At 42.9% G+C, this 16,961-nt stretch overlaps 1 protein-coding gene across 1 annotated transcript in view; it reads left to right on the top strand.

Annotated features, from left to right (window-relative positions):
- Positions 1–1,395: 1,395 nt before the first annotated feature.
- The window catches only part of LOC137521243 (PRKCA-binding protein-like), a 329,979-nt gene continuing 314,413 nt past the window's right edge, over positions 1,396–16,961 (top strand). The window contains exons 1-3 of the mRNA XM_068240230.1: positions 1,396–1,453; positions 2,693–2,755; positions 4,214–4,347. Of these exons, the coding sequence (XP_068096331.1) occupies positions 2,695–2,755; positions 4,214–4,347 (195 nt within the window). The 5' untranslated portion in view covers positions 1,396–1,453; positions 2,693–2,694. The remainder of the gene's footprint in view (positions 1,454–2,692; positions 2,756–4,213; positions 4,348–16,961) is intronic.

Raw genomic sequence — 16,961 nt, 5'->3', positions numbered from 1 at the left:
TCTGTTAGATCCACTACTATTGGTGAAAAAACGTGTCAGACCTTCCTGCTGTAACATTATCCCCCTGTAGTTATCAGCATTAGACATACAGGTGAAGTTCGAAAATTTAGAGTATTTTGCAAGAGTTCATTTATTTCAGTAATTCAACTTAAAAGGTGAAATTAATATATGAAATTGACTCATTACATGCAAAATGAAATATGGCAAACCTTTATTTGTTTTGATGATTATGGCTTATGAACTTATGCATGATATTCTAATTTTTCGAACTTTATTTGTATCTGGTGCTCAATACTAAAAGCAACGAAGTTCACACAGTGATATGCAAGATTGAGGTAGGTACACAGATGAACAAGTATAGTCAGGAGGTTCAAAAAGGCCGCATTGGTAACTAGTTTCCAAACATACAATGTGCTTATAGCATGGTAGAGGCTTCATATGCAAACAAAAGAATGAAAAAATATGAGCTTGGCACAATTGTTTCGTTTTATTGCCATAAAAAGTGCAAATGCAAAAACAAATTCAGCATTGATTAAAGTTGATGCAATATTTCTGTGCCGTTGGTTTGGATGCTGTGTGGAAGCAGTGGGCGACAGGGGTGCACGGTCTTACGACTGTTTGCTTGGAATGTGAGTTTCTTCTTCTGAGGCTTGTAGTGCACACAATGGGGTGGAGCAATGGACTGTTTTAAGTGTTTCCTTAAAGCGGACCCAAACCAAACATTTTTTTAATTAAAAATATTTAGTTGCACCACTCTGACACATACAAAGATAAATAAACACTCCTTCAAGCCTATGAGCATTTCAGTGCATGCTTTTCACCCTTCTCTTTTCATAACTAGAGTTATACTGGGGGCAGCCATTAGCAATTCCTCCATTGCCGGACACCATCTACTCCACCAGTTTGCCGGAAAAATGCCGGCAATTTGAAAGGAAGGGAGGGGTTCCTCCAATAAATGTAAAATATTTTATATTTCTCATCATGCAGCTGAAAAAAGGCTGCTATTTATTATTATAATTTAGAAAATAGATTTTATTTCTGAAATCTTGTATTTTTAATTTGGGTCCACTTTAATGGAGCATTTCCATCCCGCCGCTAATGTCTTTGGCTTTCAGCGCCAGCATTATTGTAGAATTCCCCATTCGCATCCATACATGACTCGTTAGTTGGGGTCAGGGTCTGCAAATTCCATGAAGGGTGTGTCTGTTAATGCCACCACACAGGGGCATGGCTTAGGCGTGAGAACACTCATATTGCCGTTTGGTGCAACAGGAAGTAGTAACAATGTATTAATTCATGTTTATATTTTTCCGAATAGTTGCAAGGTTCTTGAATATGATGCATTCTCTATTAGCTGTTTTCACCCTAAAGTAGTCATTCTCTTTCTTTCTTTGTTTAGATGGCTTGGTGAAAAAACTAGAAGAACTAGAAAAAACAGCAGAGTTCTACAGAGGTATTTTCTTTTTTTTTAAATTAACGCACACCTTTGAGAGGAATTTGGAAAATTACACACTGTCGTTACAAAGTTTGCACCAGATGTCAAAGCAGAAGGGGGGAACCTGGGCAGAGGGTGGGTGGGGCTGAGTCACTGCCCGGAGCTAAGGGGCGGAGCAACTGGCGGGTCCACATGTAGATTACAGTTTGTGCAGTGAAGGGAAAGATCTTAATCTATGTGCTCCATCTCTATGGTGCAAGCGAGTCTGTAATTAGGTGTCAGACAGTGCCCGCACTATAGAGACAGAGCACTTCAATGGATAAGGCTATGTGAGAGGGGAGTTCTTTCTTTACCTCCACTGCACACACTATGCATGTGGATGGGCCTTTTATGGTTACCTATACTGGAGGTACATCAGACCACCTATACTGGTAAGGCAAGTTAGCTACCTATACTGGGGGTGAATCTGGCTCCCTACACTAAGTAAATGGAAAGGGGGTGACTGGTTACCTATTCTGTTGGGGTTTATCTGGCTACATGTACTAGGGGGCATTCACCGCTTACCTTTCCGATCAGTGTGCCCTCTCCCATGCTTTTTTTGTCTACATCTATCTGATGCGTCTACTATGTGACCCCGTGGCATGTGAGTGGGTGCATGCTGTCGGGTCATGGAGAAAAGAACTGGGTAAGCGAAGACAGAAGGACACAGGAGGGAGCGTGCCAGATGGACAGATAAGTGCGCTGTGCAAGGGCCCAGGGGAAGACCTGAGGGGGGTCACCAGCCAGCTCTGGGGGCCCAGGTGGAACAAAGAAGGAGTGGTGGTAGATTTCCTATAGATTCTCCTATAGGTTTTCAATAGATACCTTGCAAAAATCTCTGAAAAATCAATTTGCAGCATTTGACCATAATAGATCCCTCTCTAATCAGATTTTGATTAGAGAGGGCCGTATCTTTTAGCCAAATTGGGTCAAGCCAGCACATTCAAGTTTTGATCACTAGATACCCTAATATACTCCACTCCTTGATACGTTCTACTATAATCATATCATTTGTTATTTAGTGTGTGTGTGTGTGTGTGTGTGTGTGTGTGTGTGTGTGTGTGTGTGTGTGTGTGTGTGTGTGTGTGTGTGTGTGTGTGTGTGTGTGTGTGTGTGTGTGTGTGTGTGTGTGTGTGTGTGCGCGCGCGCGCGCCCACTGGTTTTTTGTCTGGATGGAATTCAATATATCACTCATGTTTTGTTTCTTATTCTACCTAGGTATGATGGAACATACCAAACGTCTCTTGAGAGCATTCTTTGAACTTTCACAAACTCACAGAGGTAACAGTTGACTATTTAATTGTTGTATGTGAAACAAAACTCAGTTATATGGCATTATAAAGATTATTATTATTTAGTATTTATATGGCGCCGCCATCTTCCGCAGAGCTGTACAGAGTATATTGTCTTGTCACTTAAAGGAAACCTAAAGTGAGAGGAATATGGATGTTTCCTTTTAAACAATACCATTTGCTTGGTAGTCCTGCTGATCTCTTTGGCTGCAGTAGTGACTGAATCACACACCTGAAACAAGCATGCAGCAAATCCAGTTTGATATCAGTCAGAGCACCTGATCTGCATGCTTGAGGGGCTGTGGCTAAAAGTATTAGACACAGGATCAGCAGGAGAAGCAGGCAACTGGTATTATTTTAAAAGGAAAAATCCATGTGCTTCTCAGTTTAGGTTCCCTTTAACTGTCCCTCAGAGGGGCTCACAATGTAATCCCTACCATAGTCACATGTGTGTACGTATCGTGTAGTGTATGTATCGTAGTCTAAGGCCAGTTTTAGGGAGAAGCCAATTAACTTATCTGTATGTTTTTGGGATTTGGGAGGAAACTAGTGTGCCCAGAGGAAACCCACACATACACGGGGAGAACATACATACTCTTTGCAGATTGTGCCCTGGCTGGGATTCGAACCAAGGACCCAGCACTGCAAGGCGAGAGTGCTAACCACTATGCCACCATGCTGCCAGGGCCGGTGCTACCATAGAGGCAAAGGAGGCAATTGCCCCAGGGACCCAGAGCCTGTAGGGGCCCCCAGTGGCTACAAGAGGAAAACCTTTTTATTCAAAAAGACCTTATAGTTTTTGAAAAAATCGATTTTAAAGTTTCAAAGGGAAACCTTTAAAACATTTAAAAACCTGCTGATTTTAACAGTAAATAGCAAATCCACCTTAAAGGGAAGGTTAACACAGTTAAAAAAATAAAAATCCACTTACCTGGGGCTTCCTCCAGCCCGTGGCAGGCAGGATGTGCCCTTGGCGCCGCTCCGCAGGCTCCCGGCGCTCTTCAGTGGCCGACCCGACCTGGCCAGGCCTGCTGCCAGGTCGGGCTCTTCTGAACTCCAAAATGCGCCTCAAGAGGGCGCGCTGATGTCATCGGACGTCCTCCGGGCTGTACTGTGCAGGCGCAGAAGTACTGCGTCTGCGCAGTACAGCCCGTAGGACGTCCGATGACATCAGCGCGCACTCTTGAGGCGCATTTTGGAGTTCAGAAGAGCCCGACCTGGCAGCCGGCCTGGCCACACTTCCTTTTCTTTTGACAAGTAGCCATTTGAAGGATTGCCATTACCTAGCAATATTTTATATTAGTGTAATATAGATGACTGAGGTTTTAGATAACCATATAGGTGTTCATAAAAGTTTACTGTAACTAATTACGTCTGCTGTTGCTGCAAATTTGTATTACATCAGAAACTAAATGTCTATAAACTTGATTTTCCTTTATTTTTCTAGCCTTTGGTGATGTGTTTTCAGTTATTGGAGTCCGAGAACCCCAGCCTGCAGCAAGTGAAGCTTTTGTTAAGTTTGCTGATGCACACCGTAGTATTGAAAAGTTTGGGATCGGTCTTCTAAAGACAATAAAACCAGTAAGTGAGCGACCCATATAAATTGTCTTGTTTGACACAACTGAATTATTTATTAGCTTTGTTTTTAATCTTGGCAATACAAGTAACAAGGTATTCTAGGAATAGTACACTGCTAAAAAAATAAAAGGGACACTGAAACAATACAGTGTAACTCCAAGTCCATCACACTTCTGTGAAATCAAATTGTCCACTTAAGAAACAAATCTGACAATTAACCGCCTTAGGATCTTGATAATTGGTGGCTGTCTGGCTGCCAGGGTGTAGATTTATTTTTTTATTTATTTATTGTATTTATAAAGCACCAACATATTACGCAGCGCTGCGCAATAGATAAACGGGTTAACATACAAGGTAGAACATACAGGAAACTCACAACAAAACAAGATCATGCAAATGATTTGATAACAATACAGTGGCATAGGTCAAAATAGAGACTGTTCTAGTCCACGAGAGGGGTGATTGTCAGTAAGATTGTATAATCAAGCTGGAAACACTAGGGAGGAGGGCTCTGCCAGAGGCTTACAATCTAAAGGGTGGGGGTGGAGACAATGGGTGCATCTTTTGAGAGGGTGTCTAACAGAACATATTATGGTGCTGGTGTAGGGGGGTATGCGAGCATGAAAAGGTGAGTCTTGAGGGCTTGTTTGAAGGTATTAAAGGTGGGGGCGAGTCTGATGGCTGGTGGGAGCAAGTTCCAGAGAGTAGGGGCAGCCCTGGTGAAGTCCTGCAATCGTGCATGTGACTGAGATATGCGTGGTGTGACTAGGTGCAGGTCATTGAAGGATCGGAGGGGGCGGGCTGGTATGTGCCTGTGGACCAGATCAGAGCTGTAGGACGGGCAGGTCTTATGCACTGATTTGTAGGCCAAGCACAGGATTTTGAAATTGATTCTAAAGCTGATGGGGAGCCAGGGTAGGGCTTTACAGAGCGGAGTTGTAGAGGCGCTGCGCTGAGTATCAGTCTGGCTGTCGCATTCATTACCAACGGAAGTGGGGCAGTACGGTTAGAGGGGAGGCCAGACAACAGAAAATTGCAGTAGTCTAGGCGGGAGATAACAAGGGCGTGGATAAGGAGTTTATTGGTGACAGGTAGGAGCGGATCTTGAAGATGTTGCGGAGATGGAAGTTGCAGGATCTGGCAATACCTTGGATGTGGGGTGTAAAGGATAGTTCAGAGTCCAGGGTAACGCCTAGACAGCGGGCTTGGGAGGTAGGGCGGATGGTAGTATTTTCGATAGTGATGTGCAGATCTGGGAGGGGTGCAGCTGTGCGGGGTGGGAATATTAGAAGCTCAGTCTTGTCCAAATTAAGCTTCAGGTACCTGGCGGCCATCCAGGAGGAAATGGATGTGAGGCAGGCAGAGATTTTGTCTATGGTAGAGGAGGAGAGGTCTGGGGTGTGGAGATATATCTGGGTGTCATCGGCATACAGGTGGTAATTGAAACCCATGGAGGAGATGATTTTGCCAATTGAGGCAGTATAGAGTGAGAACAGTAGTGGTCCTAGGACGGAACCTTGAGGAACACCAACTGAGAGGGGTGTAGGAGTGGATGAGGAGCCATTGAAAAATGTTGTGAAGGAGCGGTTGGAGAGGTAGGAGGAGATCCAGGCTAAGGCTAGGTCCTGAATGCCCATTAAATGCACGGAGTGGAGGAGGAGAGAGTGGTCGACTGTGTCAAATGCCGAGGAGAGGTCTAGGAGGAGCAGGATAGAGTACTTACCTTCGGCTTTGGCAAGGGCAAGGTCATTGACCACATTGGTGAGGGCTGTTTCTGTAGAATGGGCTGTGCGAAAACCAGATTGCAGAGGATCGAGAAGGGAGTTGGAATTGAAGAAGTTGGTCAGGCGTTGGTGGGCCAGGCGTTCAAGAATTTTCGAGGCAAAAGGTAGGAGAGAGATTGGGCAGTAGTTGGATGGCAGAGCAGGGTCAAGTGAAGATTTCTTTAGCAGGGGAAGCACAGTGGCCTGTTTGAATACGGAGGGGAAGATGCTGGTGGAGAAGGAGTTTGAACAGGTGGGTGAGGACAGGGGCCAGATCAGAAAAATGTTGGCGCAGAGAATCAGATGGGACCGTATCTAGGGGGCAGGAAGTGGCAGGTGAAGTTGCCAGCAGCTGGTTGACTTCCTCCACCGTGACAGGATTGAAAGAGGTAAGGGAGGAGAAAGAGGCAGGAGTAGGATGGGGTAAGGAGGCAGGGGCGATGGAGTAGTGGAGAGAAATATCCCTCCGGATGGTTGTAATTTTGTTGATAAAGTAGTTTGATAGGTCAGTGGCTGAGAGGGTGGAGGATGGGGGGGGGAAGAGTAGGGCATTGAAGGTGGCAAAAAGACGACGTGGGTTGGAGGCTTGGGTAGCGATCAAGCGAGTGAAGTATATCTGTTTGCTATCAGCGAGGGTAGTATGGTACGTCTGCAACTTGGTCTTGTATCCCAGGAAATCATGGTTGTGGCGGGATTTCCTCCATTTGCGTCTCACTTTGTAGTTTTTTTGTGAGGGCAGTGTGCCAAGGTTGGGGTGACAGTTGGTCCGAAAGGTCAGGAGAGCGGCATGATCGAAGGCTGCGGAGAGGTTACTGTTGTATTGAGCTGCCGCTTCGTTGGGGTAGGTTAGGCTGGGGAGGGAGGAGGAGAGGGAGTGGAGAGTTGTGGCTAGTACATTGAGGTCAAGGTTGCGCAGATCTCTCTGCCAGCGTCCAGTTTTGGGGAGGGGGACGGGGTGCAGGACGGAGTGAGGGTGAAGGTGATGAGGTGGTGGTCGGAGATGGGGAATGGTGCAATGTCCAGGTTTGTAAGTGTGATGGCTTTGGAGAAAATTAGCTCCAGAGTATTACCAGCGCTGTGGGTGGGGGCGTTAATATGCTGAGTGAGGCCAAGGGAGTTGGTGAGGGAGAGAACTGAGTGGCAGCAGAGGTGGTAGGCTCATCAATTGGAATGTTAAAGACTCAGAGGATGATGGTTGGAAGGTCGGAGGACAGGATGTGTGGGAGCCAGGAGGCAAGGTTTTCTAGAAAGTGCGATATTGTACTGGAGGGGGGGGCGATACAGGACTGCAATAATGGCTGGGAGGGGATGGTAGAGGCGGATAACATGGGCCTCAAAGGAGGTAAAGTGACAAGAAAGGGGAGGGGTAAGGACACGGAAAGTGCAGGACGGGGAGAGGAGTAGGCCCACCCCTCCCCCAGGCCTGTTATCTGGTCTTGGGGTATGGCTGAGGTGTAGACCCCTGTAGGCAAGGGCTGCAGCCGCAGGCAGGTCAGAGGGGGTGAGCCAGGTCTCAGTAAGGGCAAGAAAGGGGAGGGTTTTTGAGATAAAGAGGTCATGGGTGGTTGTAAGCTTGTTGCGGATAGATCTGGCATCCCAGAGACCGCCGGATAGAGGAAAAGATTACCTGAGTATGGGGCGGATGGGAATGAGATTGGGGCGAGAATGTTCGTGGGTATGTGGAGGGTGGGAGGTGCGGCGGGGAGAGGGGCTTGGTGGGTGAATTTGAATGTGGTGGGCGAGGGGGGAAGTAAGAGGAGTGCGAATGGGGGGGGAGGACTGCTTCCCTCCACGATCGTATGTATCAGTCCCAGAGCAATCAGCTGTCTTATGACTTCCGGGTACCACCAGGAGCCATCGTTAATTGGCTCCTTACCACGTGATCGCTTGAGCCAATCACAGCGATCACCCTCCAGAACGTTCCGCCTCCTTCTCCCTGTCAGTGGGTCAATCTTCTGACAGGGAGAGACACATACTTGCCAGCATGCTGTGTGATTTTAGTGAAAAAAAGCACATTTGTTTAATCCTAACTCCACCCCACTGACACACACACACACACACACACACACACACACACACACACACACACACACACACACACACACACACACACCCTGTAATTTTAATTGATTGTGACATATTTTAAATTTTGTGCAGTTAGATACGGCTTGTATTTAGTGTACTATATAGTGTAGGGTGTATAGGGCTTAGTATATAGTGTAGGGTATATAGGGTTTAGTATATAGAGTAGGGTATGTGGGTTTAGTATTTAGTGTAGGGTGTATAAGGTTTAGTATATAGTGTAGGGTATATAGGGTTTGGTATATAGTGTAGGTTAAATCTGGTTTAGTATACAGTGTAGGGTATATTGAGCTGTACTGTATATTAGTTTATAGGGTGGTATATAGGTTAAGGGTTTATACGGTTACATATATAGTGTCAGTGTGTTATGATCGCTGCTGCAGCAGGGATTGCTGGCAGTAGTAGTGCTGCAGCTCAGGCAGTTCTGATCTCTTTCCATGCAAGCTGCATAGCTTTGTCTGCCTTTCCCTGCTGTCAGCTTGTGACTGATTATCATTCACCTGTGTGGGAATCTGCATGTCTGCTCCCATTGGATGACCTCAGTATAAAGATCTGCTTCCTGCAGGGTTTCCTTGGGCTATCATAGTTTCAGTGTAAGCTAGTCTTGCTGTTGCTCAGCCCCAGACCGTGTTTCTTGTTCTAAAGATACTTTGCTGGTTTTGCATCATATATTGGTTCATTGCCCATATATATGCATACCAGCACGTTTATTATTTTCCTTGTATTCGTGTTACGTTGATACATCAGTGACGCTGATATATACGTACACGAACTGTTTATATCCTGTGTTCAGTTAGTCAGTTCCAGCACGTTTTGGTGGTTGCGCGTATCGTGATCATCCGTGCTGAGCTAGTTATCCTGTTCCTGGTCCTGTTTGTGGATTGCGTTCATCTCTGCGAAGAGATAGCGAATCCTTCTGAATCCTGTCCTGTTTCCGTTTGTGGATTGCGTTCATCTCTGCGAAGAGATAGCGAATCCTTCTGAGTCCTGTTCCCTGTATTGCTCCAGTTCTAGTCAGTGTTCCTGCTTATGTCATATATCGGTTCATTGCCGATATATACATATGTTAGTCAGACGTTACAAATAGTTTCATTGATAGCTGTAATTGTAATACGCTAGGAAAACATACTTATTGTATATTTATCTGTGTTACGTTCATCTATCTTGATCCTGCTATTTCCTGACTATCCTGTCCTGTCTTTGTGAGGCACGCCATCGCTGCAAACGCATTGGCTGCCTCATTCCAGTCTGTCTTGTTGTGGACGCTTGCTGTCACTAAGTAGTGGCTAGTTAAGCAAGCGTTCATTCTGTCTACCTGTCCTGATCTCCTCAGTTCTGGTTTATGCGCTCAGCGCTACTTTGCGCTGAGACGGTTTCACGAAAGTATTGTTTGTGGCTGTTCGGATCTGCATCGGCTCTGTGCGCCACAATCTCCTATTGGAGTCAGTCCTCTCCTCCACTAAACTGGGGATATCCTGATTCCTTGTGCTGGTGTGTGTACCCCCTTCACGTCAGCTTATGCATCGCGTGCTGACCGTGGAGAATACACCTCCAAGCGTGACACAGTGTAAGGTCTGTGTATAGTACCAGAGTATATTAGTATTGTGCATATATAGTTAGGGAAGGGAGTGTGCTGATATTGTCTGTGCATATACGGGCTGTTAGGGCATATAGTGTCCATATAGGGCATATAGTGTCCTTTATAGTGTCCTGAATATTTATATCTATAGGGCATATAGTGTCCTGTATAGTGTCCTGAATACAGTGGCTTGCAAAAGTATTCGGCCCCATTGAAGTTTTCCACATTTTGTCACATTACTGCCACAAACATAAATCAATTTTATTGGAATTCCACGTGAAAGACCAATACAAAGTGGTGTACACGTGAGAAGTGGACCGAAAATCATACATTATTCCAAACATTTTTTAGAAATCAATAATTGCAAAGTGGGGTGTGCGTAATTATTCAGCCCCTTGAGTCAATACTTTGTAGAACCACCTTTTGCTGCAATTACAGCTGCCAGTCTTTTAGGGTATGTCTCTACCAGCTTTGCACATCTAGAGACTGAAATCCTTGCCCATTCTTCTCTGCAAAACAGCTCCAGCTCAGTCAGATTAGATGGACAGCGTTTGTGAATAGCAGTTTTCAGATCTTGCCACAGATTCTTGATTGGATTGAGATCTGGACTTTGACTGGGCCATTCTAACACATAGATATGTTTTGTTTTAAACCATTCCATTGTTGCCCTGGCTTTATCCTTAGGGTCGTTGTCCTGCTGGAAGGTGAACCTCCGTCCCAGTCTCAAGTTTTTTGCAGACTCCAAGAGGTTTTCTTCCAAGATTGCCCAGTATTTGGCTCCATCCATCTTCACATCAACTTTGACCAGCTTCCCTGTCCCTGCTGAAGAGAAGCACCCCCAGAGCATGATGCTGCCACCACCATATTTGACAGTGGGGATGGTGTGTTTTGAGTGATGTTACAGTGTTAGTTTTCTGCCACACATAGCGTTTTGCATTTTGGCCAAAAAGTTTCATTTTGTTCTCATCCGATCAGAGCACCTTCTTCCACATGTTTGCTGTGTCCCCCACATGGCTTGTGGCAAACTGCAAACGGGACTTCTTATGCTTTTCTGTTAACAATGGCTTTCTTCTTGTCACTCTTCCATAAGAGCCAACTTTGTGCAGTGCACGACTAATCGTTGTCCTATGGACAGATTCCCCCACCTAAACTGAAGATCTCTGCAGCTCGTCTAGAGTCACCTTGGGCCTCTTGACTGCATTTCTGATCAGCGCTCTTGTTCGGCCTGTGAGTTTAGGTGGACGGCCTTGTCTTGGTAGGTTTAGAGTTGTGCCATACTCCTTCCATTTCTGAATGATCGCTTGAACAGTGCTCGGGGTGATGTTCAAGACCTTGGAAATCTTTTTGTAGCCGAAGCCTGCTTTAAATTTCTCAATAACTTTATCCCTGACCTGTCTGGTGTGTTCTTTGGACTTAATGGTGTTGTTGCTCCCAATATTCTCTTAGACAACCTCTGAGGCCCTCACAGAGCAGCTGTATTTCTACTGACATTAATTACACACAGGTGCACTCTATTTAGTCATTAGCACTCATCAGGCAATGTCTATGGGCAACTGACTGCACTCAGACCAAAGGGGGCTGAATCATTACGCACACCCCACTTTGCAGCTATTGATTTGTAAAAATTGTTTGGAATAGTGTATGATTTTTGTTCCACTTCTCACGTTTACACCACTTTGTATTGGTCTTTCACGTGGAATTCCAATAAAATTGATTCATGTTTGTGGCAGTAATGTGACTTAAAGGAGTGGTATCTATTTAAGTTCATGTCAGATATCAGATGCTTTAGATTACTTCATTTCCTGGCGCCAGGACATAAAGAGGTTAACAGAACACACACACACAGGAGCTGTGAGCACAAGTTATGCTGATTCTTTACTACCGTTGCTTTCCTTTTATCCTACTCAATACAGTATTTTGCTCATGCGCAGTATATCATCATATGTCATCATAATTACAGAAAGTCATGTGATTTACAAGAATTAACACAGTTCAATGATCACGGGGAAAACATGTTATTTATGACATTCCAGGTGTCCCCATTTGGGGTATTTATGGGTTTTGCCCAGAGAGAAGAATTTGGCTATTCTCTACCTCATGCAGCCAGCTCTTCCTGCACAGATGTGTGGGTGGCTGATTGTTCTATAGACACATTAATATCACACTGAATAGATACATGAGGCACAGACTTAGATACATGTATGCTTGTATATGAAATTGATGTATATACTATACTATATACTACTATATATATATATATATATATATATATATATATATATATATATATATATATATATATATACATACATATATACCTACCTACATATCCTTTCAGTCCCCCCTTTGGTCATTTCTTCCAAAGGAAGAAGATGACCATACTAAAGCCAATACCTAGAACAGGCAGAGCTAGCATCAAAGTGAGCAAAATTTTGGTCGAAGTCTCCTAATGGTCAAACCACGAATAGCTATTTGGTAAAGTACTCATAACAAAGAAAATGATTAACTAACCTGTAACCTTAAATAATCAATTAAACAATGTTGGCCAATCTAATGGCCGAACAAATCAGAAAAAAATCAGAAAAGAACCAAATCAGAAATTATTCAGGAAAAAACCCAATAATTATTTTTCCTGATGCAGATCAGAACCAGATCAGAACCAAGAACATTTCTCTTTCCTGATGTGATCTAGTAAAGATCTTATGCGGACTACATGTGAGGGTACACTCATGTGTTTAACTTAGCCTGCACCAGGAATATTTCTCTTAGATCAATATAAGAAGCTTTCTTATCTCAGCACTTACTCCAAGAGAAACTTCCATCTGCTCTATTTTAGAAAAGGCTTTTCTAAATACTAGGCCTTAGGTAGGCCAAGGTCAGAAACCCATATGGTAGCAACTAACTCATGCATAAGGTGGCTACATTTGGGAGAGGGTGGTCTTGACTCTACAATTTAGTTCATAAACTGTTTGTGAGGCATGGCAGACCTCCCACCCTCCATCAGCCACTGTACTCCAAGCTATCTCTGTATCCTTTACTCTAAGTCACACACTCCTGCTAAAACAGGGGGTGGACACCAACCCAACTACAATCATACTCAGGTCTCAATGCCCAGAGTACAGAGGCTGAGATCAGAAATACAGGAGTACTGCCAGAACTCACTAAGCAAGTCAAAACGTAGCTACAGGCCTCAGTACATGACATATTTGTGAGAAGGAATACACAGATCACAGCAGGAGACTAGGGAATAAGGCTACATGAGACCATCAACATCTCTGGCCTTCCAATTATCCCACATTAAATATACCAATCTGGTTGCTCAAGGCAACTGTGGTGCTGTGAAATTGTAGTCCATCACACCAATCATACTGACCAAAGCCTGTTATGCTTACTAAACTCTGATTTAGTAAGGGAAGGGAATGTTAGCTAATTGACTTTTGACCACAGTAATGGTAAATATCTATACAGACATACTACAAATCAAAGCAGAAAAAGATGTAACTAATAGCAACCGCTGCCAAAGATACTCTTTCTAGGTCAGGACTAACAGGACAACTGTAATGATGGCTACCTTCAGATTTAACCATACTAGAAGGACTCTGCTAATCACACATATGGACACTCACCAACTATATTCACAATCAGGATAGGACACAACACAATAGCAATATGGACCCTTCACAAAACAATTATGGCCAGATTGAATCTACTGAAGACCAGGGTATCAGAGAATAGGAGACTTGTTCCCTGAAAATTGCCCACTGAGATCAGGCCTGCTGAATTATATGTGTCAGTAACACATATGCGTATGTATGTAGATATATATATATTTTACTGTCTGATAAATATACAATTTTATAGTTATCTGGGTTGAAGAAAGATGTGTGTACATAAAGTTTAACCAAAACAAAGCACCACACCGGCCCATTTCACTGCTGATCCAGAGGAAGGCAAAAACCCTTATAGGGCATAGTGTAATTAGCCCCAGAAAGGGAAAAAAATTCCTTCCCGACTCCAAAATGGCAATCAGAAAAAAATCCCTGGATAATCAGCACTTGGCCTTATTTAGTAATTGAGATAAAAAAAATATCAGCTCATTACATATCAACCCATTATCCAACTTACAAAAACCCTAATCCTAATCTTTACTTAAAGAATGATATAGCAAAATAAAGGCTTTTTACTATTCAGAAAGCATTAACCCATAATGTGACTTCCAACTAACTCTCCATCTAGAATATCCTTAATATCGTAGCCCACCCCTCTAGTACTGAACCAATAGAAGTTATTTTTAGATAAACCAAGGTTTTCCCCATAGTCACTATTAATAGCTTTCCTACGAGCCCAATACACATAAGAATGTCCCACAATCCATACAATCTTCCTGGGTCTGAGATCCAGATCTTGTTCCATTCTTCAACAGATGACACAAGCAACCTTGAAACTTTTATCAGAGCACGCGTTACTGTCCACCTGATGAATAGTCTCTTTTTCTTTTGGGATTCAGGACTTAGTCGAACTATTCCACCCAAAACAGTGGATCCAGTAGAAAATCCTTCTGTAAAGATAACCTCAGGATAGCTTCTGGTCAGAGACTCCCTCTGGATGGATTCCTCTGGATGGATGCTGGTCAGGCAGTCTTATCCTCCTCAGGATAGATGTCTGGCAAGTTGTTTCTGAAAGAATAAAGAAAAATGTGCGAGTATCATGTTTTTCCCAAAAATCCAATAAGTCATTTATTTTTCCTAGTACTTGTAATACTAATATGATTCATACTCTCCACCATGAACTTCAAAACATACTTATCGGATCTTTCTATGATCCTAACGGATCTCTCGCAATACCCGTTCGCATGACGTCGTGTCGCTGTACCCGTGCGAGTATGTGACTCCATACATGGCAGAGAGGATAAATTCCCAATGAATTTTTACACCAATGAATTTTTTTTCCATAATGACTTCCCATTTTTCATTCTTCCATTACCAGTCACCTATCCATCTTCATTACACTCTCATTCCATCATACCTTCCACATTCATACCATACAAACAATAAATAGTGATGTATTTAAAGAACTTAGGTGGCCCTAGTGCAATATCTACCTCACTACCCCTTCTTACTACACCACTACATGAAATGACATGACACAGATCACTAGGCCTGGGCAGGGCTGGACATGTGTATAGACAACAAACTAACATGACCGTTCCATATACCTCCTTTCCCCCATTTGACCATACATTAAAGTTATTTTAATGTCTGGTCAGAGTTAGTAAGTTATAAGGCATAATATGAGCAGGGTCACAGTACAGTGGAACAGTGGCCAGCACTGTCTCCCTGTAATAGGGTTGGGTCCCCTTTCAGATTTAAAGCTACAGACATACAAAGAACCTCTTATAGTGTTCTTATCCCTATAGTGCGCTTAAGGTACTACAGCTATGTTTGTCCCCGAGACACACTTCTATAGGCACATATACAAAGAACAGCACTACAGAGACTAGGCTAAGGCCTCCTTACTAAACAGACACTGAACTACAGATCAAGCAGAACTGAAATTAAAATCCTGTCAGAGGTAAAGCTTCTAACCAGCACACTATAAAACAGTGTATTTTTTTCTCTGGAGTCTTCAGAACAGTGAAAAATCCATAAAATAATTGTCATACCAACATCAAATGATTCTGCAGTTTGTCAAAAAGTTCAAGCAAACTAAAATAAACTATTTTCCTAAGGATGAAAAAAATTATTTATTTTCCTATGCTGCGTGCAAGGATTTTGGGCTTACAAAAAGCCATATATTCTCACTAAAACCACGAGTGACTTAGAGTCAGAGACTTAAACAACTCTCTGCTAATATATGTCATTAATTACATACACGCAAAGATGTTGTGTCACCCGGAGAGGAGATATTAATTTAAAGGAGATGGATTTATTAACAGGAAGAGGGGTTATTAAGGTCAAAACCCCACTATTGGAAAAGAATTCCCATAATCTAACGGGTGATATGAAATAAACAGCAAGTGTGACCCAGAACTACACATGCGATCTTAATTGACCTAAAACTGTATACCTGTCCTGACTATTTAATATGTCCTCAATGTTTTCCATACATTTTCCCAAATGAATATGGCTTTCACAGTTTCACAATATCCACTAAAATATAAATACAAACAGTATACAATGCATTATTTTTTTATTTTTTTTTCAATAGTTGCATGGCATTTAGAGATATTTAAGTTACAATAACTGTGCTTTATCAGTGTGGCTTGGAGGAGGAGCAGTTTTCTTATCAACCTCTAGATGGCGAAGAGGCTGAGAAAATTCAGAATGGCTGAGAAAATTCCTTCAACTGAGTGACCAGGCCAGTGAAGAATTAAATCAGGCACAGTTTAGTTACAACAGCAAGCAACACTTCAACAATGAGTTGCAAACATCATTAAATGCCTTTTCTGCTGCGATTTATAAAAAAATACAGCCTACCAACTATGATACAATATTCAAGAAGGATTTATCCATGGAAACCTATTGAGTAAATCATTTGAATCTATATGCTTCAAAGTTACAAGCTATATAAATTCTGTTCAAATATGAACATTATTCTAACAAACTTATGGCCAACTACCATGCCATGGGGAAATGATTTAACTCTACCCACTTGTATAAGTCTGGGTGACAAATGCCATCAGTTAATTAATCCACTTTAGACTAAGGGAATTAGGTTGTACTAAAAACTCAATTCACTTTACACTATGAAACTAAGGTAACACGGTGACGTAGCAGCCAGTGCTCTCGCCTTGCAATGTTATTCAAATCTCTGCCTGGTTAACATCTGCCAGGAGTCCGCATGTCCTCCCCGTATCTGCATGGGTTTCCCCCAGGCACTCAGTTTCCTCACCCAAAAAATATATATATATATATATGTATATTACATGTATACGTGTATACAGATATATTGTATTATTCAGAAAGCCTTTTACATGCATTTTTTTCTCTCTGCTTTAGTAGTGAGGAATTACAAAGTAGTACATTAGTTCCTCTTTTTTTCTGGCAGAAGAAAAAAAAAACCCACAAGCAGATGTTTTGTGCAGCCACCCGGAAACACCAATTAGAGAAAAAAAAATGAATCCTTTGTCACAGACCCGAACCTATCTCGATACAATTTAACTCTTTTATTTCTAACTTATTAAGAATACATCC

The sequence above is a fragment of the Hyperolius riggenbachi genome, chromosome 6 (genome assembly GCF_040937935.1).
Source record: "Hyperolius riggenbachi isolate aHypRig1 chromosome 6, aHypRig1.pri, whole genome shotgun sequence".
Lineage (NCBI taxonomy): Eukaryota > Metazoa > Chordata > Amphibia > Anura > Hyperoliidae > Hyperolius > Hyperolius riggenbachi.
Note: the sequence above shows the minus strand (reverse complement) of the source record. Positions and strands in the feature narration are given on the sequence as shown.